This window comes from Nilaparvata lugens, chromosome X, assembly GCF_014356525.2.
Source record: "Nilaparvata lugens isolate BPH chromosome X, ASM1435652v1, whole genome shotgun sequence".
NCBI lineage: Eukaryota > Metazoa > Arthropoda > Insecta > Hemiptera > Delphacidae > Nilaparvata > Nilaparvata lugens.
In genome coordinates, this window is record NC_052518.1 from 22916386 (window position 1) to 22940972 (window position 24587).

General features: G+C 34.1%; 1 protein-coding gene across 3 annotated transcripts in view; it reads left to right on the forward strand.

The window, feature by feature from the left end:
• LOC111062357 (KH domain-containing, RNA-binding, signal transduction-associated protein 2) overlaps positions 1 to 24587 on the forward strand; it is a 271495-nt gene that overhangs the window by 175045 nt on the left and 71863 nt on the right. For all 3 annotated transcript variants that reach the window (XM_039443023.1, XM_039443024.1, XM_039443022.1), the window contains one exon: positions 21292 to 21408. In XM_039443023.1, the coding sequence (XP_039298957.1) occupies positions 21292 to 21408 (117 nt within the window). The remainder of the gene's footprint in view (positions 1 to 21291; positions 21409 to 24587) is intronic.

Sequence of the window (24587 nt, forward strand, 5' to 3'; positions counted from 1 at the left end):
AGACTTCAGATAGATCTTGTTTGTTGTTGTGTAAACAATCCAAATGAATGAAGTGAAACAGAATCATGCAGTAAATTCCAAACCCAAAGGAAAGCAGGCGTTGATTGAAATAATATATAGATATCGTGATCTATTGGAAAATAAAAAAACTGATGGTAAATCGATTAAAGAAAAAAAATGCACTTGGAAAAACGTATTTTCATATGATCAACTATAATAATAGAACTATTATCGTGTATAGGGATGTCGATCCCGGGACTGATTTCCAATCCCGGTATTTCGGGATTATCCAATATCAATCCCGGGATCCCGGGACTGATCCCGGGATTGGCAAAAATCAGTTTAATGCATTTTTAACCAATTGGTCCTCCTCAATTACATGTTCAGTAACAGTGTGTGGTGATGAAGAAGGGCCCATTAAAGAAGGAGAGGCTATTCTTAAAATAAAAAAAAAATACTAGGGAATAATAATTATTAAAATTGAACATTCTATTTCTATAAATATTCTCGAGATTATAGGAGTAACTGTTTTATTCCATGTCCTACCTTAAATTTGCTGTAACCTAGATGATAGTGAGAACTGAGGAAAGCGAGATAACTCATCAGAGTCTTTTTTATGTGAACAAAAGCATTTTTATCCTATATCAGGAAGGGATAGAGCTCACACTTCAATTACTTTAAATACTGTGGAGTAAATTAATATAACTTGAATTAATAATAAAATAGAATACTTTTTGTGAGACCATAACGCCATACCGACCAAACAATGCGAAAGCTGAACCACTACACTACTAAATGAAATTTTGTAGAGCCAACTATAATATTCACTTCAACAAGATATTCTACTTATGATAGAGAAAGAGAAGAAGAGAAGAATAATTAGACAGAGATTGAATCGTTAGTGCTTTTTTATTTCTGATTTCTGAAGTCTTTTCAAACTTCGGAATGCATTTCAAGGAAATGCCATCAGCTCTATTGCAAATATTGCGCCGTCTAGACTGGTAATTGTGGTGCTGTGTAAACAGAAACAAACGTAGAGGCATAACAACCATTCTGCCAATTATGCAAACTAGAAATGCGAAATATATTAAGCCAGTAAAGAGTAGTCCACAGTATACAATCATTATTATGTATATGCAACTGTAGGCTGTGCCTGTAAAATAAATTAGTCAAACACTTAGAACAATTAATTAGTTATAGAAACTCATATTCATCACCATAAATAAATTCCATATTGAATTGTTTTTGGAAAAATATGATTCACAATTCCAGGTTTTCAATCCCGAAAATCCCGGGATTGACGCTGATGAATCCCGGGATTGTTAGGTATCAAAAATGGACCGGGATCCCGGGATTCGGGATCCCGGGATCCCGGAATTGACATCCCTAATCGTGTAGTACTGGCCTTATCAAATTATATTGGTTACTGCAATGCATATTATTATTATCTGTCACAGTCGTTTTGCACTACAGAATGTCAAGTTGACAACTAGTCCAGTACATTGGTGCATGCAATTTATATTGTAGTTCTGATTTTTTAATATATTATTTGGGTACATAAGAGAAGTCAAGAACCAATTTCTTCATGCAAAATGTCCTTGTGCTAGATACAGAATGGCCCAAAAACCTCGTATTTTCGGCTCATTTTCCAGTTTTCAGCTATTTCTGCCAAATCTCGTTATCGGACAGAAAAATTTTGAATAAAATGAGATCATCCGGAACTCTCTATCTCCAATAATTACTGAGTTACGATTCCTCAAAAATGAGTGAAATGTGAAGAAAAAATTAATTTTGATGAATTTTAGTTTTTGATCAACAATATCTTCCGATTCTTACCATTCAGATGTACAATTCGAAATCCATCTGGGCATATTTTTGTGTTCTACAATCTGATATCAGGGAGAGCTCATATGAGAGCCGAACGAGCCGAAAAGATAGAAGTGTAGTACGATGAAATCTGAGCATTGTGTCAAAAGTTATGAGTGTTTGAAATTTTGATCCTTGAGGTGTCCTTAAGCGCGCCTCTCCACTAGGAAATACTGAAATGAAGTGCATCTAACGGATGATTCTCATAGAACATAATCTCATGAACTTATGTCATTTTGCGGAATACCAATGTGAGGACAATGTAGTTGGTGATGATGGTTGAAGCTGAAAATGAGGTGTTTTTCACAATACAAGGAGCATTGTTGTCAGGTGTACCTGGAAATCTATATGAGATGGAGCGCTCTATCTAATCTCAGACTGTAGAGCACAAAAATATGCCAAGAGGCATTTCGAATTTTACATCTGAATGGTAAGAATCGTGAGATATTGTTGATCAAAAACTGAAATTCATCAAAATTAATTTTTTCTTCAAATTTCACTCATTTTTGAAAAATCGTAACTCAGTACTCATTGAAGATAGAGAGTTCCGGATGATCTCATTTTATTCAAAATTTTATAATCCAAAAAAAGGCAGGTACAAATTTTTCTGTATGACTACGAGATTTGGCAGAAATAGCTGAAAACTGGAAAATGAGCCAAAAGTACGAGGTTTTTGGGCCACCCTGTATCTAGCAAAAGGAAATTTTGCATGAAGAAATTGGTTCTGGACTTCTCTTATGTACCCAAATAATACATTGAAAAATCAGAACTACAATATAAATTGCAAGCACACCCCCTTTTAATGTCATTATTGACTGGACTAAACCTGACAATGCAACAAACTACTTGTTTCCTTACTATCTCCGGTAAAGTGGGCTGATAGTAATAGAAAACCCGTGTCATTGAATTGATAAAATATGCACAGACGTTTTGTAAAGTCACACATCTATAAAAATATGAATTGAATACTCTCGTACAAAGAGATTTAAAAATCACCATCAATTTCTACACTTTTTTTTTTTTGTATGAACAAAAGAACATTCCAATTCTGAGATTCATTGAAGCTGCAAGGTTGATCTGAGGATTGAATAATATAGGATTGATTGCGACATGTTACTGTGTAATAAAAGAATGAAGCAAGTCTCTAATTCAAAATCTTCATTTCTTCGTTTCTTTCTTTCGTAATAATTTACTTATTAAAAGAGTCCGAAAACAAATCTAATAAATAACTTACCACAACCAAATTCAATCGAGCGAAGCGAGTTCTTAACGTACCTCATCATCAAAGCGGCTCCCGTAAGGGTGATCACGGGGGGGAGGGGGCGGAGTCACCTCCTGAGACGCGAAGAGTATCAAATTTTGAGTTTCAAAAACTAGTGCGAGATCCCCATGAAAATTATTATATTACGACGTTCAAAATATCTACGAGATTGAACGTCAATCTGGATCAGTACGATATAGAATGAGCTCATAGAACTGGTCGTCGAACTGGACATGGCCAATATTTGTGAGATTCGCAAATGACAAGAAAAATATGTAAGTCTTGTCACAGAGGGAAGGAAATATTCGAAAATTCTAATATTGGTATTGAAGATTTAAGTGTCCGAGTTAGAGGGTTCGTATAGAGTTGAAACAATTCATGTCAATGGATAGGAGAGATGGTCAGCATGCAGATCTCCAATACGACTAACTGCTTGTCAACGGTCAGCCGTATACGCTTGATAAATTGAAAATGGAATTCATTAATTCAATTATCCGGGATGTGCAAAAATTTGAAGACGATCAAATCGTAGAAGTAGAAACATGCAGTATAACATCCCGACCATAATACAAACGTTTATTTTCTACAGTCATTCTCATTTATTCAGTAGGATTTGAATTTGCTAGATGTTTCAATATTACAAATTTTTTGTGAGTTAGTATCACATTGGAAAGACAACTATCCATATTCGTATCCATTCCATTCCTATTCTATTTCCAGACAGTCTATTTGTACACTATTCCTTTTCTATTCTTACTCTATTCCTATTATATTCCTACCTTATTCTTATTCTATTCCTAGTCTATTATTCTATATTCTTCTTATTTCAGATTCTCTTACCATTCCTACATTACTCTTACCCTATTCGTATCCGATTCTATTCCTACTCCATAAAATTCTAATCTAAATACTGTTGAATTCTTCATATCTATTGGAGAATCATTATTTTCAGATCACTAAAAGCGGATATTTGTAATATTGAGGCCCGGTTGCACAAAAGCCTGTTGAATTTTAATCTTGATTCAACTCCCACGAGAACCAATCGGACAAGGTTTTTCTGAGAAGAGGGATTCTCTGATTGGTTCTCGCGACATTTAATCGGGATTAAAAGTCACCAGACTTTTGTGCAACCGGATGTGAGTCATCATTCCAATTAAGTATTTCTGAAAGAGAGTATCTTTTGGGCAATTTATGGTTAAGCGGTGACTGTGCCGTACAAAGAGGCGATTGAGTGAGTGTGTGTAAATCAAATCATGACCTCTGCTGGACTGTCTAATTTAAATTAAGGTTGGAAGCAATTTAGGACAAAAGTATGTTGTTTACACCTGAATTTTATATATGTCTATGGAAAATAAATAAATCAGTATATTAAAGCTCTTGAGCATTATTACAGAGTTACTCTTCTACATAGTGTATCCGAACACCCTACAAATATGGGTACGAAACATATCGAAATTAATTTTCACTCTGTCCGAAAGATCTTAGTTACTCTCACAGTGAACATTTTGTTTATTGTGCAAAGTTTCATTCCTGTGTATGTTAAGCCACTATTTACAAGAAAATAATAGATGTAAAAACAAAATGGAGCTGTGAGTGTAACTAAGGACTTTTGGACAGTTTGAAAATGATATTTAGATATGGTTCGTACTCAGGAACAATGCCCTGTTAATATGATTCGAAAACACTCTGTATGGTGGTATCTTCAAGCATTGAAAGTCATAGTCTTAATTAATAAAAAATATTAATATAAACTATGAATGAAATTCAATTCATAATGAAATTACATGGAGAAACAAATTAAACACAGTACATAGAGGTTCAAATCTTTGAATACTGTCACAGATTCAAAAATCACAGTATCCGTGTACTGACACAGATGCATGATTGAAAATCACTTGCACATTCTGTCACTCTTGTGACTGGAAACCGTTCAAATAAAAATGTAGCTTGCAGATCAAACGTACTCGGTCAGTTTGTAGCATTGACATTGTCGTCAGCGAGTCGTTGACAGGCTCAGCACTTTAGAGCTCGTCAAATCCCCGAATTTCGGATTCTGTTTCCCTGAAAATGACCAATTGTCATCAAGATATCAGACGGATGATATCCTAGTAGCTTGTAGTTGACATGCTCAAAGTTGTCAGCTCAACTACAGGGATGACTAGATTGCTAGCATTCACTTCTAGCCTGATACTGAGTTTCAATTACAGTTTTGTCCTCATGCTTCCATTCGCGCTCTAGCTTTGCAGGTTCAATGACTATTATGCGAATAAGATGCCTGAATTTTCTATTTTCAAAAACTATTTTGCATTGTTCTATAGGTTAGATAGTATGAAATATATAATTGCATTGTTCTATAGGTTAGATAGTATGAAATATATAATACTACAACAACAATATACAATATCAAAAAATCTAACATGATGTCCAAACTTTCATTACATTTTGCATCAATCATTTCGCAACCAATCCAGTATGGGAAATTATGATTTTCTATTTGAATGCATCATACAACTATGATAATATATCACAATCTTATCCCATGCTTTGAGTGCACCAGCTTTGGTTATGCAGAATCGGTTATATTAAATTTATATATGAATTTGGTTCAAACGACTTCATAATCATAATAAATGTATTGGCCTAATTAAATATATAAATATATCATATATGAAACTTTATAACAATTAATATATAAAGATATAAAAGTAGGTGAGTAGGCCTATTCAGTATCATAGAAGTATTCACTATTTACAATATTCAACTCACCAGCTGAATGGGAGTTATTTGTTAACTTATGTTTGCTTCAAAACATCGTGATACATGTAAAAAATTACATATTGGGCAGGTTCGAGTCGGCTAACTAGCATTTTTAGTTGAATCATTTACTATTTAGTGTTTATGTTTAACTCATATAGGGAGTTATCCATATTGAATGAGAATACTTTATGTGATCACAATCACAAATTTATTAAAATAACGATATACCGGTTTCTATTTCAAACCGATCCGATGTCAATCACTGGTTAACTAAAACTAAAACCAAAATACAGAGCAGCAGAATAATGAGCAAGTGATATTGATTATTATTATTGTAGAAAAATGAGCTATTACGATAAACGCCTTCCATTGTTCTAGGCAAGCCATTCCCACATTATTATCGTTTCATCCAAATGTCACAGTATCTAGTTATTTTTAATACATTTTGGCTGTTATTTTTTAATTCATTGGAGTCTTTTTATTTGTTATGACAGTTGATGGGATACTGAGTTTTCCAAGTAGTCAAATAACAGCGTGATTATAATAAATCAGATACTCATGCTAAAACTCTTTACTGAAGATAATGTTCATTAGTAATATAGCTTGGTGAAAAGATTGAAGGAGATGATCTAACATAATATTCTAGGTGAGTTCCAAACCTTAGGGAAGGGTTCCAGTGGAGCTGGTCTCAATAAGACTAACTTCGAACATGATTACCAGGAGCTTTTCACATCAAGTTAATAATCAAACAATTTGATGTCAGTGATACTATCATGTAGAGCTTGTATTACTCAAGTTACATTTTCTGTACTCTTTAAAAGTCAACAGAAGTATAATCTGTTACTTATCGCTCAAATCTGTACTCTATATAAAGCTATACTCAATATAGCAGGAAAAGAATCTAAGCTTGGCTTCTAACGACAGCAAAAACGTGTTGAACATGTATCCAGCAGAAGATTATTAATCATAAGCATCCCACTGCACATAAATAAATAATAAATCATAAATAAATCACTCACATACTCACACATATCGTAATACATTGTTGTGTCATCACAGCGAATGGGTTCAAGCAACATTTTTCCAAGTTAGATTTTGTATTGTTTATTTTTGCTTCGCTGCTCTATTTGAAATTTAATTATTCTTGAATCATTATAAATTGTGATTTCCCAGTGGTTTATTTGAATCGTTTACTGCAGAAAGGGAACGCATCCATTTTTCGTGGAGAGCAAAAAACTGGCTAATAAAAAATTAAAAAAATTCTGAAAAAATATGTTGATTCTTCTACATGTTCTACAAGAATTATTACAATATTTTCTCATAACATTTTTTATTGAAATAATTCACTTTTTCAGATTTGGATGTGTTCCCTTTCTGCAGTAAATGTGATGTTTCAAATAAAAACAACTTGTAATATGTGTTATCATTCCTTAATTAACTGAAGAGTCAATATCTATATAATAAGAGAGAGTAGGGTTGTGTTTGTTCGTGTGTTCGTTTGTTCGCATCAAAACATGTCAACTTGTGGATTGCATACTGGAAAAACTGGGATGATTTAGATCTCCAAATTTTGCACATAGATTTTAAAAATATCAATCTGGTGCACCTGGAAGCCCAAATTTCAATTCTCCTGCTAGATTTTTCAGAATTAATGTTCAAATTTCATTAATGGTACATACGATTTCATAAAAAATTTGAAAAATCACCAAATCATATGGTCGAAATTAAAAAAGGAACATCTGTTTCTATTATTGCTTTCTACCTGATACCACTTATCCTCGATTATATTGTTTTGATAAATGATAAATATCTTTAATAATAATAATAATATAATAATAATAATATAATAATAATAATAAAATAATAATAATAATAATAATAATAATAATTTATAATAATAATAATATTTCTATTATAAACTAATATAATAATAGTATTGTTTTGATAATTAATAAATATTTTCAAACTCTGTATAATAATATGGTGAATGTGAAACAGCTGCATCAAAGAAATCATCTCAAAAACATATGTTTAGAAAAAACATAGTATTGAAACTGCGTATTCCTGATGCAATGTTTAGGCCTACACATGGCATGAATTATTAATTTTTCAGCTAAATCAGTTTTTTGATACAAAGTGCTAAATAACCGTCTACAGTTTCATCAATGCTGTATCGGCAATATGAAAATGCAGTTAATAAAGGTGTTGATATTTACATCAAGAAATTATTCTCTTCCATTTTCATTTAATTGAAATTCCAAAATTATTCGAGCCCTGATAGAATGACTGATTCACTGTACAGTCAGTCGAAAATTTTAATATTGGAATGAGGGGTATTTTGGCAAGCTGAGCAAAAAAATAAGGTCATATGCACCTTTTCGTTATATCTTCAAATTAAAAATGAGTTTTGTGGGTTGTCAAAACTCCCTCTGAAAGGGAAACTACTCAACTTATTATATATTTTAGTGAAATAACAATGATCATCCATCCATCTATTATCTTCTATACTATAATAAAGGAAAGAACTGGATTATACACGTATACAGGTGTAAAGTATAGGAAAATTATGTTTGACGCATCATCACGTCTGAACTACTGGACTGATAAACTTGAAATTTTGCATATAGATTCTTGCTTAACCGAGGATGGTTATAGACCTATTTTGAATTCTTCAATATTTGATTACATAAATTTTTTGTTTGTCAAGTTTTCAATTATTTGTCATGCTTTCAGTTGTTGTATGGAAGCAGAAGAAAATTTCTCTTAAAAAGGGAAATTAGAAGATTGGGTATCCTTTTCGAATGATAAAAACAGATTTTCTGTCGCACCCAAATTTTTTCCGCCATTTTGAATCCAACTTCTTTTTTGTAATTGATAGGTGGTCATATGATACATGATTCCGATACAGGATTTCTAGAGAAAAGTTATAGTGTAAACCGTACATCGATATCTCAAACCTTTCAAAATTTATTCTCATTCATTTCTATACTATTATAAAGGAAACAACTGGCTTAAACACGTATACACGTGTAAAGGATAGGAAAATTATGTTCATCATCACGTCTGAGCTACTGGACTGATTTTCTTGAAATCCTTTATCAACCGAGGAATTTTATAGGCCTATTTTCAATTCTTCTAGATTTCATTACGTCAAGTTTTCAGTTTGTCAAGTTTAAAAATAGACCCTTGCGAAGCATGGGTTACCTGCTAGTTATTTTATTTTATAGATGAAAGTGGAATGGTACTGATTCATTCACTCCTTCATAATCAACAGAACTAAAAATCTACTAGACGTTCAAATACGTTTAAATCTGGCAGGTTTGTTCAGTTGGCAATCTAGAGGCGCACTAAGAACGGATTTTAAAAAAAATCTAAAGATACGCCCAAAATCTGCGTTTTCTCAGCTTTTTCGAAATTTAATTGGCATAAAATGTTTGAACTTGTTACACAGGCTCAGCTGAGGCATAAAAATATTGTATTGGAAGTTGAGTTCCGCCCAATATCGGCAGTTTTCAAAAGTTTTTCCTGCGTTTTCTAGGCCTTCTGAAGTACTAATAAATTGATAGATCATGTTCAAATTCCGTACAGAAGTCCAGCAAGGGTCTAGGAATTTATTCTTAAGTGAACTTACAATTTCGCCAACGATACGCCCAAGTCGGTCTCACTGCGTTTTACCGTTTCCTAGCGTTTTCATGCATTTCTCACATTTTCCAAGAACTAATTGAGAGAATATGTTCAATTTTGGTACACAGGCTCTGCTGATGTATAAAAATGTTGTATTGGGAGGGTCGTAGAATAACGTTCAAGTTCCGCGGTTTTTGAGCGTTTTCCTGCGTTTTCTACGCCTCCTCAAGAACTAAATTGACAGACCATGTTCAGATTTGGTACAGAAGTTAAGCAAGGGTCTAGACATTTTGTATTGGTAGGACTTCTCCCAAGATTGGCAATTTTACAGAGTTTTCCTTGCGTTCCCCAGCTGTTTTTTTGCGTTTTCTCACGTTTCTCAAGAATTAATCAAGAGAAAATGTTCAAGCTTGGTACAGAAGCTCAGCTAGGGTATGGAAATTTTGTCTTGAGAGGACTTCGAAATCACGACAAAGATACGCCCAATATAGGCGCTTTCACAGCGTTTCCCAAGCGTTCCCCAGTGTTTTATAGAGAGTTTCTTTTCTTAATTTTTTCATTGACTTTTAAATTTACGTTTCTACATTTCTCGAGTGAATCCATACTTGAGAGGGTTAGATATGGATATTTTTTAAGTTCTCCATAAATTATTCCTGTCTCAAATCTCAAATAACTATTAGACTGAAATAAAATAATTCTTATGAAGTCCTAAACAAGTCTCTAATTGAGAAATAACTGAATATTTATCAATTCTGATAGGATACTGAACTATTAATTACTTAGAATTGTGTTTATTTATTTATTTATTTATTTATTTATTCGTTGATATAATTACAAATCATATGAATATGATCGGGATAGAACAACAGGCATAGCCCAAAACTATTCTGTTCCCAAATTTTGATAAATAATGAAGTGTCCGAAAAAATAGGTTAATATGTTCTTACTGAGGAAATTTAAAGTTCAAAGTTCTGTCCAAGAATATATATTAGCTAGAAATTTTGAATTTAGAATGATTAAAATACCAAATTATAGTCAAATTTTGCACTTAATATCACCGCACTTTGAATATTTCAGAAAATTTTGAAGCCAAAAATATACACACAACTTTCAACTAGGCACAGCTTTTTATACATAATTCAAAGAATACTAGTGATTGAATCAAGCCTGAAAGTCTCTTTTGACGTTTTGGTTTTGAAGGGAGGTAGAAAATACTATTTCTGGATGATCCAGCCGGGGTTCCAGGGTGCGGAGCCCCCTGGCTAGACGGATAAGGAGAGCGAAGCGAGCCGACCGGCTAGTACGATATAATAGTATTAGTAATCAATATAACTGAGGTGACCGACCAGCCCCCACCTCAAGCCCATGAAATTCGGAAAAATTCACTGGCTACTCGCTTGAATTGAATTGAAAAACGCAAATAATTCTAAACACTGCTGACCTTTTTTGGGAACCCCCCCTCAATTTTAAGCCGAACCGCCGCCCCCCCCCAACCAAGCACTTTTTTCATCAATAAAACAATTTTTTCAGGCGGAACATCATACTTCACAGTCTTTTAAACAGTATTTTTTTCAATTGATTGATTTTCTCAGAGTAGGTTTCCTGCGTATGCAAGACTCTCTCTCTGTATTTTGTAACCAGAATCTATCATGAAAAATGCCTTCAATTTGCCAGCCACACTCAATTTTTCTTGGCTGCACTGCTCGGAAAATAAATCATGATCACCAAAGGTAGGTTGAGATCATGAAAATTCTCTTGGAATACTCTTACCATTTGAGTCATTTTTGAGACAAATTGTTTTGTAATATTATTCCACAAAGTTTCATAATTTGAAAAAAATCACCAGCTCGACTTTCACAGCAGAAAACTTTTCATTAATTTAAGGATTCATTGATCAATTTGATTATCAATCCAGTTTGTAAAATCTTTCTTCACGGTCAATCTTTGACGAATCACAACAAAATCTCTGTAATTTGGCATGAAAAAGTGACCTCTAATGGGACCATACAGGTTGGGTGAAGAGTCCGAGAACGGCTTATTCTCTCATCCACGAAGATAAAATTTGACGGTGGATGTGATTGGAAATCCTACTTACTACTTTACTATGACTTTGAAAATCTTGTCCGCCATTTTAAATGCAACATTATTTTTTTAAATAGGAAGGTGGTCATGCGATACATGATTTCGAAACGGAATTTCAAGAAAGAATAAATGGTGAAAACCGCACATCAATATCTCAAACCGTTTAGAAGATATTCACATTATTAATCAATACCATTTATGTATTCCATTTCTGTTTTGCATGGTATTGATTAATAATATGAATATCTTCTAAAAGGTTTGAGATATCGATGTGCAGTTTTCGCCAATAATTTGTCTTGCAATTCTGTATTGAAATAATGTATCGTATGATCACCTTTCTATTTAAAAAATTCAGTTGCATTCTAAATGGCGGATATAAGACGGCGGACCAGATTTGTCATAGTCATGGAGTTTGGATGACGTCTTCAGGTCAGCTGAACTTGGAATGGGAAAAGTTACCTCCTGGCTCTTCAATAACATTCTGACGATTAATGTCTCAAAAACAAAATTTATTTCTTTCTCACTAACAGACTCCAAGAAGCCTTCTAAGCAGACAATCAAGCTACATCATTGCAAATTGGATAGTATGAATATTGTAATTGTCCTTCAATGGAGCGCACAAACAATATAAAATATTTAGGAGTCATAATGGATGAATTACTTCGCTGGGATAAACACATTTTACATCAAACGGCTTAAATCAGAAAATTGATTTACAAATTCATCCAACTCAGGCAGCTACTATCAATAGACATGATGAAAAATGTTTATTATGCAATAGTCGAGTCCATAGCAAGATATGGCATTTTGGCCTGGGGAGCTACAAATTTCTGCCACATCGATCCTATCTTCAAGGTTCAGAAGCTAATTTTGAGGATAATAGGACGCAAATATCCATCTTCCCTTCAGTACTACTATACTCGGATCTCAGCATCAGACAGATTTACATTCACAGACTTCTAACATTCACCAGAAAGAACCCACAGCTCTCCATCAATATGAATCACCCGCAAGGAACACGCAGAAGGAACATGGACTTGGCAATTCCAAGGATGACAACATCAGCTGCTCAGAGGTCAGCCTCATATTTAGGACCAAAAATTTTCAATAAACTGCCAATAGCTATTAAAGAAACAGTTCCAATCAATTCATTCAAATCGAGTACAAAAAAGTGGCTCCTGTCCAATAGAATCAATCATGGAGAACAATTAGTTCTATGAAAAATTTTCCATACTGTTTCAATCTCATTTTCTTCATTATAATGATTTTTTTCCCATGAGTATTATAAATGTTTTTTATGTTAATTTTTTATAAAATTTCTACATCTTAGGTTATAAATTTTCTTTTTTAAATTTGTGTATGAAAATGTGGTTTTTATGAACTTCTAATGACTCGCAAAATGTATCTTTATTGGAATTTTTAACTTTTGGCATAAAATCTTGAACAATAGCAAAATTAGTGGCATCCCGACACATATTCATATATAGTGGGGGCCACATTTTCTTAGATCAGCAAGTAATCAACCAATTGTATTAATACTTTGTAAATAATTGTACCCTATATGCTCTTTGTAATCATGTCTATAATTTGAATAAACTCCTCTGGTTGTGTTGTACCCTCCACCAGAGACATTATTATTATTATTATTGAGTAGTATTTTCAATTTGAGTAGGATACCCAATCACACCCACCGTCAAATCACCTTTGTGTATAAGCCGTTCTCGGACTTTTCACCCAACCTGTATGTTGCCATTAGAGGTCACATTTTCATGCCAAATGACTTTTCACCCACTCTGTATGAAATAATGCATTCGAATCTTCTTCTTACAGCTCAATCATTTGATTGGTTGGCAGTCTTCCATCTAAATCTGTCAATTGCTACTCTCTTCCATTGTATATAGTTTACAGCACCCAGATCCTTTGTCATTTGTCTTAGATACTGTAGCCGGGGTCTGCCACGACCCCTTTGTCCATCAACTGTACCTTCTAGAATACTTGAATACTAGAATACGACGTGAATGCGTCGTGTCTTATTATGTGTCCAATCCAAGAATGTCGTCTGTCCCTAAGAAAATTCAGAAGAGATTTCTTTTCCACCGCCCTCTGGAGTACCTGCTCATTCATATGTCTGTCAGTCCATTTTATTTTGAGCATTTGCCTCCAACACCACACTTCAAAGGCATTCAGTCTTCTCCTCAGCCATACCAATAGTCCACGTTTCAGACCCATAGAGAGCTATACTCCAAATGCAACTCAAATCTTCTTAATTCTCCTTAATGCGTCAATTTATGTGCTTTATTCTCATCAGTGCTTTTTAATTACGTTTCTCTCATACTATTCGGAATTCACAACGCCTATTTTCCTTTTTTATGCAATATTATTATTATTCCGTCATTAGAGCATTCCATTTCTACCAAATTATGATTAATGCAACAATAACAACTTGTAAAAAAATTAATACAGTACAGCGGTAAACAAGTTGATGTCTCAATTTGGTATCAGCAGGAAGGATACAACTAAAAAACTGCTGGAAGTGCTCTCTTTCTGCAGTGAACGCAATTTTGCAGCTCTTATACTGGGCATACAATCCATTGAATTTGTTTCTTTCCTGCTGTAGACAGTCCGTCTATCATTCAAGAATAATATAATAATTCTGCAAGAAAAAAAGAAAATTGTTTTATTTTATATTTGTTCCCTTTCTGCAGTAAGCGATTCATTTATTGTTATTGGTTGTTTATTTTATGTTGGTAGCTGTTCACATGTTCAACACACTTGTACTGTCGTTAGTGGCCACCCTAATACTAACTGTCTGAGTTTATACTCTTCAGTCTCTAAGGAAAAAGATTTATTTCAAATCAAATAATAAACGCCTTATTTACAGCAAGCTGCTTACTGAACTCCTAGCTTTTGAAGCTGAAAACTCGCTATTCTCAAAGATGACCAATTTTGACGATCTCAAAAGCGATTACAGTTTTAATTTTCGCACCAGAGAAAATTGGGTTCAAGGATAAAATAACAGGTAACAGATTAGTAGATTGAAGCAGATGGTGGAAGCACTTCCGCTAGCGCCACGCAAAATTTTTTGCCTCTCCGTTTTTCCGAGAGAAAATTTACCTCACCAACCAGAGAGAAAATTGAATATATGGAGCTGCTTGTTTAAAAATGGGGGTTTACTACCTCTGTTACATTCGAGATTTTTGCAAGTTCTTGGACTTTTTCTTCCAAACACATTTCTTAATACACTTTTCTTGTTCTTATTCCATATAATTTTCTCTTTCTCTTAATTTCTGAATATAGCATTACGTATAGAATACTAATTGCTTTTCGAGATTGTGAAAAAAACAAAATTTTTAATCATTCATACACATTATCTTTCCTCATTTCTTATTATCAATTAAGTGTATTGTTTCCTATCACACTGTCCCATTATCACCAAATATATAATTGCTTATAGAATACTAATTGCTCTTCTTGTGGAGAAATCACATTTTTTCAAGTTTCCATCATTCTCGTTACATTCCTCATTTCTTATAATTTCCTTCCGTTCCCCACCGCATTATATTCAAATTTCTCATCCATATCTCCATGTTTCTATCTTATTATCCTTATTTATCCTAAATATAATATAATCTATCAAATGATATTTATGACTTTTCAATGTTGTAACATCACAAGATTACATACATTATCTCAATTTTAACAAAATTTTAAATCTGCTTAATATCAAACGAGCAATATTAACATTCTCAATATGTGAGTATCATAATTAAAAGATATCGACAAGAACAAATTCAAGAGTGTCAACAGCCTTCTTTCCAGAAAAAGTTATTTTTTTTTTGTGGTCTGACTATTGTGGAAACAATCAGAGCGCCAATCATACCCATATATGCTTTTAAATAAAGTTCCTGTTGAGTATAAACAGGTGGTTGAGTAATTTGCTACTCATCAATACTTCCATCTCACTCGCACCTTCTGAGCTTCTCTTCTTTACTTTTTGATTGAATAAAAAACTACTGCCTGATTCATCCTCTTCAAGTAAGCATTAATAGAATTACTTTGCCAGATTGAGACAAATCCAGCAGATGCAGAAAGTGCTGCCACTCTTGAAGGAAAAGCGGAAGATAGCTTACAGAATGAGCGAAGAATTAAAAAAGATCCGAACAGAGACAGAAATTTATAGTTAGAGTGAAAACAAGACGTTTGAGAAGATAAATAGCGAAGACAAGTGGCAGTACTGTACTTCTATGTTCAGAAACAACCTTTTATATCCTTTTATAAGAATGGGGGGCTTATCTGAGTTAGGGAGGCTGTATGCAATACCCCTCACCATTACGAATCCCTAAAAGTAAGAGGATAGGGTACACTACTTTCAATCGAACAGCTTGTCGGGGTACGTGGGCCCACCTCCAATATTCCCTCTCACACTCCCTATATTTCCCTCTCACCATATTTCATCCTCCCTCTTCGTCCCTATCCCTCCTAAGCGATGGAATGCCTGTGCATTGTATATTATGCGAGCCTTTTCACCGTTTCTTCAGCAAAAGAGCAAATAATATTCGAAAACAAAAAATATAGAACTCGCGGTCATGTTGTTTTTATTTACTTTCCAAAGTACTCTACCGAAAAAAGTTTATTGTAAGAGCATCCAGTGGCACCAAAATGGATGATGGCCGTGTTTTGAGTCATGGTCTTCGGGCTATACCCATTTTTGGTCCAGTAAAACACTTTTTCTCATAGATGCTTTCTTCTCCTTCCATTATTTCTGCTGTTCCACATTCCACAGTGTTGTATTCGTTGGTGTTTTTTTCTAACCCGGAAATGTTTTTGCATCTGTCGTTGACAGGACAGGCCTGTGACTTGAAGCTTAGCATTCAGCTCGGCTGTCTTCTAATCCAATTTATTTTTTTAATCCCACCCTATCCAATCCTACAATCCTATTACAGCTGTACGTGGAGAGATCGTTCATCATATTTATTCATGATGGAAAACAGAGCACTTGGGATTAGCTCTCAATGCCCCAATTCCGGTTTTTTCCATACATCAATTTATAACTACTGTATTGGAGCTCCCACACTATCGTGAACTGTGAACTCGTTTTGTTCTTATATTCATAAAGTTACAGTTATTTTCTTAGTTACTTATCCTGACAGTAGTTTGTAGAGGATCTTATATTACAGACACCTTCTGAAAGCCCTTGAATGGTGTATCCCTAATAATGGTTTTGATTTAAATAAGTGCATTTCTATGTGCCAAAGCCAGGTGAGGGCTTTGAAACTTCGGCCTCCTCTGCAATAAGCCTCCAAGAATCTATGTCTCCTTCCTTCCTCCTCCATCCTCTCACTTACATCGCTGCGGAATCTTTCTCTACATATCATGCATCCATCCTCCTCTCTGTTTCCTTCTTATTCTCACTGCATGTACAATTTGCAAAACTCGAACTTTAAACACAAATTTGCTATTATTGGCTATAAATGACGATAGGTTATATAAGTGAGGAAAATCCTTGTGACAACAATTTCTGAATTAGTTTCATTTCGTTTTAAGGAAAGATGACAAAGCTCGATGTTATTCTGTGGCCTCGAAATTACACTTCAAGACGCGTCCATAGAATATCTGATGAGTGAGCTTCACTTCAGACTGTCAACATTCGTTATCAATAATATGAGAGCATTTCATTCAACCAATGCTGTCAGTTTCAAGTGGATCTCGCTATAGGTGCTCTAGCAAACCCATATTTCGGGAGCATGGCTAAAGGGACTTATTGACAGGGAATGAGCTAAGTACATGTGGCACGTACCTTCACTCTGAGCTCAGTAATGGACACATTTTTATTCTCCGCCATTTCTCCATAAGAGGAATATACATTATTATCTCTAAATAGCAGACTCTCTCAATAACGGTTAAAAGGGACAAATTTGTGAAAATTCCTCTTTCTGGCACATTAATTCGTGAAAAAGCTTTAGAAATAGCCAAACAGTTGGGTGTTAATGATTTTAAAGCATCGTCAGGATGGTTAGAAAAATTTCGAATCCGTCATAACATCTCATATTTAAAGCTGTTTGTGGAGAAATCGATTCTGTTGATCATAACATTGTTTTAGAGTGGAAAAGAAAACTAGAAGATTTATGTGAAGGATTTGAACAAAAGACCATTTTCAACTGTGATGAGATTGGTCTATTTTTAGAGCTTTACCGGACAAAACTATGTGTTTGAAAGGTGAAAATTGTAGCGGGGGGAAACTTTCAAAGGAAAGATTAACAGTTCTGTTGACTGTAAACATGAATTTGACGAGCCATTGTAAGATGATCTTTTTTCCACCGAATCAGCCTGTCAACCACTTGGATCCTGTCACCAGCCTGTCACCCTTTGGATCAAGGGGTGATAAAAAAGTTTTATAAAAAGTTTTTTAAAGACAAGTATTTTTCATCATATTCTAGCGAAGACAGAAGACTTCTATGCCTTCTCTATTCCTTCTCATCACTTTCTCTAGATCAAAAAGTAAATGAACACAAGTTCTCAATAGCGGACAACTCTTTATAGCGGACATTCTACTAATCCCCAGAGGTGTCTGCTATTGGGAGATTTCACTGTATATCAGTAGTTATAAAATGTAAATATCATGCAGTACAGTACTTTTTTATATTTTATCAGGGCATAACATTTTTCAACTCATGAGAGTCATTTGCAAACAAAGCGGCATATATGAATGGAATGCATTAAATATAAAAAGCTGACAAAAATATTTTTAAAGCTTAAAGGGTTCTTAATGCTACCCATGGGTTATGAGATTGGCATGTGATTACCGGCGGCATGTATTGATGAATATTGCGACCAGCTGGATCAATGGAAAAGCATTGAAAAGTTGATGCAGTCACGATTCCAGTTGACCGCGATTTGTCTGAAGCTGGCCATGTGGTGACACTTCCATTATTGTGACGTATTGGCATTTCTTTTGGTTTCTTCTGAGAATGGCAGGAGAAGAAGACGAAAAGCTTATAGTGAATTTTGATGTCATTTTGAAATTTTTAAAGGCTTTTCAAAGGCTCTTTAATTATAATGGATTTCATGAAAAAATGTACTGTAATGGATATTTTAATTTTATTCGAACTGTTTTTCTTGTTAGTTTCAATCGAAACCAGCCAAACTAAAAAAACACAGCTTCCTCAAACACTGTCACCACAAGTTATTATCAAGCTCAGTGTGTATGTGCTGCATGAAACGTGCCAGCTCTACATTCGCTGTCAATAAGCCCCTTTACTTACAGCTACAGCCAATTATGTATAAGAGCTAATAAGAGCTGTTTCGAGAAACGAGAACACCTCCAAGAGTAGGCAGGTGACGCATTCATATAGTAATACACGGTTCAGGGGACTAATTTACGGAGAACATAGACTTATTTCGCTGAAGAAATTTATTACTTCACTTTGGAGTAAAAGCACATTTACTTCTTGGGCCTGTGAGGCTCTTTGTCACAACGCACAATGTGCGAAGGATTGTTTTTCTAATAACTTAAGACTACATCCAATTTTATTCTCTCAAATATTTTCCCATATTATTATGTAAGACTTTTCAATATCAATGACATAGTCTAAACCTCATTCATATATTCATGTTTTCAACAGGTGTATTCTCTGCTTTGGAAAATGTACTTGGTATCAGAGTATATTTAATTCAGTGTTACTTGAAAACATATTGTTTACATGCATATTGTTCACTTTTTGTTCCTCTATTGCTAATTCAGTGCACCTAATTTATAGCATTATTCTGATTTATTTCAATAAAATGGTATATTATAGTTTTTATTGATTATCCTCATGCTGAGTTTTGTCCCACTTTTAGAATGTTTTTATATACATTATACATTTCACCAGATATGAATTAATCTATTTTAAACTTTTGTGAATCATTTACTGTACTAAATCAATAATGATTTCATTGATTCCATTGTTGTATTTTGTCATATCAATTGTATTAAATTTAATGTTGCAGTAATTCTTTTCGCCTTTTTGTTCATTTTCAATTATTATTCTTTGAATATCTGTTATTATATTTTGTATTTAGTCTTACACGTATATTTTTATTGCATTAATTATATTCTGAATATTATTTCTGTATTATTATACAGAATATCATTATTTTCTGTGTTACTATTATAATTTATTTTATTCTATGTAATTTCTGCTGTAATGTTTTGATGTGCAATGGGTCTGTCTAGACCTAGCACAAAATAAAAAAATCAATCAATTTCTCTCTCTTTCGCTCTCTCCAACTCTCACTCTCTCTATATATATCTCTCTCCCTCCCATACTAGAACTGGTGCAAATACTCTCAGGATACCTAATTATCGAACTACTATCTATTCCAAATCGTTTTTCATTCATCCATTCATCCCATAATTCTAAAATTCAAATCAACTAGTTTTTAAATTACCAAGTAGAGTTTCTTATTTGAACATTACTTCGAGTTATAATTCCCAACAGCTCTAATCCATCACCACCCGGTCGTGTGTTAATGGGGAGTATATTTTATATCCTTCTTAGAGAATCGACAATAATTTATTGAAACACCGCCGATTTATGAAGTTACATCACATTATTATATTATCGTTATTCTAATTGCATTAAATCTTTATTCTCATTAATAAATTGTCCATACTTTGCATTACCGTCATTTAATAAAAATTAGTGTATAAGCCAGTAAATATTGTAACATACATAAATAAAGAAATCTAATCTGATCTCTCTCGTTGAATAATTTGCAATACTGCCATTCAATGAAAATTAGTATACAAGCCAGTATATATTGTTAAATATGAATAATATGTAATTTTATTCACTCTAATGTAATCTTCTTTACCTCCTCATCCTCCTTCTACTCCTTTTACTCCACCACCTCCCACCTCCTTCCCCTTCTCCTCTTTTTAACCCTACACCTTTTCCAGCTACTCTATTGCCTCCTCTTTTTCCGCTTTCTTCTCTCCTCCCAGTTCCAAGAAAGACAACTCCAGACTTCTAGTGAAAAACAGGAAGCAATTAAAGTGTGTGATACTTGATCGAACATCAAAGTTTTAACAGGTGGAATGGACTGTTGATGTTATCTCAAGTGGCAAATATTGATCTTTCCGTGTCCAAGTGTTTGGTCTTTGTGTGAGTGTATGATGTGACAGTGTATGTGAATAGGTTTGATAGTGTTTGTGGCCTCCCATGCTCAAAGTGGTTACATTATGGATTCAAATTATTTTGTTGGCATACGAGTGCATATGCATAATAGACAATTGAGAGTTTTATAATGCTTATATCAAAAAAAAAATACAGCACAGATAAATTTAAAAACACTTAGAAACTTACATTATTCAGAAATTCTCGATTGCTATATGCCATCTTTTTCAACCGATGAGTGAGTTCGAATTAATTATAATACCGTATTGAACTAATCATATTCAGTTTGAGAAGGTAATTGAAGATGAAATACCTGAAGAACACTCAGAATTCTCTGAGATATATTATTTTTTGTTGTGTTTTCAAATTGTTTTGTGAATTCAATAAATTTGTGATTAATTTGATGCATTTGATTGTACCAAATAGAAATATTGTTCCAGCTGATTCAAACTCAGTATAATTACTCCTTTTGCTTGATTCTGTACTATGATAATACTGTAATTATAATATTAGAGATTCCCTCATTTTTCTTTTGCATTTCAGTTCAACTTCGTTGGAAAACTGCTCGGTCCAAAGGGAAATTCCCTCAAGAGACTACAAGAGGACACAATGACTAAGATGGCGATACTCGGCAGAGGATCGATGAAGGACAGGCATAAAGTGAGTACAGTAAGAAATTCAACCTATCAATATGTATTTAAATAATCGGATCTGGTTCATGATCCATACTGCTTGTTAGATTATGCCTTACTTTCATTTTTTTTACAATCCAATGCAAACAAAAACACACAATTATTAAATTTTCTTTAATTTACTTTCAAACTAAAATATTTCATGATCAAATGTACATTTCTTAGGTAAATGTGGGCTTCCCAGACTTTTTTGCCCTCTTTCATTAAAAAATTGAGTCGATATCTCCAATAATAGCTGAGATATGGAATTCGTTCGTAGACCACTACTTTGCCCAAAAAAATATTGAAATTGCTTCCGACTATTTTACCCAAAATAATATCGAAATTGCTTCGACATAAAACGTTAAAATTGAAATTCAATGCAAAAGAGTCGTTGACCTCGGGTGGTACCCGTTTTTATAAACGATTCGCAAGAACGAACTCAGGTAATTATGCTTTGGTTAGGCTACCTAGCAACCATCTAATAGGATCAATCTGATTGGCTTGGACAATTGGAATCAATCACAATCCCAATCAACCAATAAGAATTGTCCTATTTGATAATCAAACCGTACTTTTTGCAGATCATTTTCAGGAGTCCTTTATACAGCAGTCTTGTCTAAGAATAGCAATTTCCAATACCATCCACATGACTATTCATTCACTAGTCGTGAATCTTTGCGGTTTGTGCCTGGCTGTTGAATTTGTAATCATCAGTTTGAAATTAATCTGTCAGGACTTGTCAATCAATGAGACAGAGCCGCCTTAGTGATAGGGAATTGTATATGAGCATGTTGAATGTATATCAACTATAGTAGTGACAGGACAACGAATCCAAGTCCGTAAAATGATCGATCGTTCAAAATGATCCTGTCCATCACATGCTGAGCGCTGAGCTCCAAAAATAGGTGCACTCTATGTTCAATGATACAGTCAGATTCACTTTCAACAGACAGTATTGGTTGAATGAGTAGCAATGATGTATTTCATAAGGATGGCTGACAGTTGTAAGTGAATCACACTACAGCAGACAACACTTCAACTTTTCTGAAAGCGATTCAGCTTTCATTCATTGTTGGAAACCTTCAAACTCTGAGGCTGCTAACGCTTCAAACTCTAGGCGCACATCGCATGCATTCTCATTGAACTTTCAGTTTTGTAGTGAAGGTGGTGTGTTAGATATCCATATTGGAGAAAAATTACTTGGAGTAATTGTTAAAATTACAAAAATAATTCAGGTTGTCACATTATTATCAAACTAACGTCTAGCCAACTCTAGACCTCACAGTTCACTTGAGACAAATAACTGTGAAGATCAGTAGCTAGTTCCTTGTTTTCTCAATGAATTAATCTTTCTTAATGATATAATTTCAATTACAGCTTTCAATGATTAGCTTTGTCAATGTATTTTCATCCATTAGCTTTTGTTTTGTATCTGCTCTAACTTTCCCCAAAACTCTCGAATTGTCTTTCTGTGTTGTAATAGATATCACTACATCTATTGTAAATCTATTGGATATCTTATTCTATTGGATATCCATATTGAGAAATTTTAACAGACTCATTTCTCATTTATTTATCGAAGGAGTGGGAAAGTAGTTTTGCTTGTTACACCATTGTCAATTACTTTTAAACTGGAGAATAAGTTGACTGAAAGAGTAAGTTTAATCAGAGACAAGTAATCTGGGTAGCTAGGTGTCTATCTAGGTATCCTAAACGGTATCTTCACTCTATGGTCTAATGGTGATTGATAGTCCTGCAGCAAACGAGACTGACTCCAGGTAAACATAGCCAAACCAGTAACTATTTGATATGTACTGATGAAAGGTTTAAACTAGTTAACCCTGGTATTCAAAATTTCTGTTTGATTTCTATTAGCTGTGAGAATATCAAATAATTTTATTCAATAGATAACACAGATTTAAATTTCCACAAATACTTCTTATCAGCTACAGAACACCGCTTCAAATTCACACAACAATTTCTTAACATCACTGGTCGAAAGTTGTGTGGTGTCGAATACAACAGTAGTCCAGTGTAGAGAATAACTGCAAATACTCGAATAACTCGGAACAGTGATAGGGAAGAGTGCTGCGATATCAAAATTCCGCTGTTTGCAGTCGACTAGTGATGTCCCATTCGCGGGTATCTGGCTAATTGGAACGAAGGATACCTCACCCCCACCCCTAACCAACAGCCACCAGTTTATTTATTTAAGGGCACCATAATTAACAGTTGAACAGAAGGGACCGAGACGCGGTATCTGTTTAGTGCACCGTGCACATGACTGTGTTCCCACAGCCTACATTTTAATGTGAGAGTTTCTCCGGATGTGAAACAAATTCGCGGTTGAGAGCAGTGCGCGCCCGCGTGTGTGTGTGAATGAATGGATAATGGTGAGTAATGTCACAGTGGTGTAGCAGCACATCACAAGTGAAAATTTGCTTTGAATTCATCCACACTCACACACACTAACATATATCTACAGATGTAAACAGAACTAACCGAGATATGTATTTTGCGTCGAGCTGATGGATTCCTGAAATAATGATTCCGTTTCACACTCAAAGCATCGACCATGCTTCTCAATTATTGTTATTTGGGTTGAATTTTCACTTATTTTCGTCATTTACTTTGCAGCTACCCGGGGCACTCTCGTGGTTTCTGTTGCTGTCAAATAACACACGTGATTTTGGAATAGAATATGGATTTGAAAATGATATTTGTCCGTAATGTTGTGGAATATATCTCCATTTCATGACTGCACACAATCCGGCTTCTGTAATATTAATAAAGGAGGAATAACGTAGTATGATCAAAGAGAAACAAATAGTTACTATTCATTATTTTTATAGTTATTTATTTATCTATTCTACAGTTGTTATTCTATTTCTCCATATTATGATATTATTTTGGCAAGCATACAATCACAATGAGAATAGAAAAAAACTTGAAAGGAAATCACTTGGAGAATAGAAAAAAATAAAAAGTTAAGTAACCGTTTTTTTAATAATTGTTCACTCCTGACATGTGAACAATTTTAAAAAAAATTGAATAAGATTTCTACTTTTTCCTATTTAAGAGTAGCCATAACAAAGAAAAGTTACTTTACGAAAGGAGAATGTACACTATAGGCCTACTGAGGAATTATAAAATTCGTATTTCAGA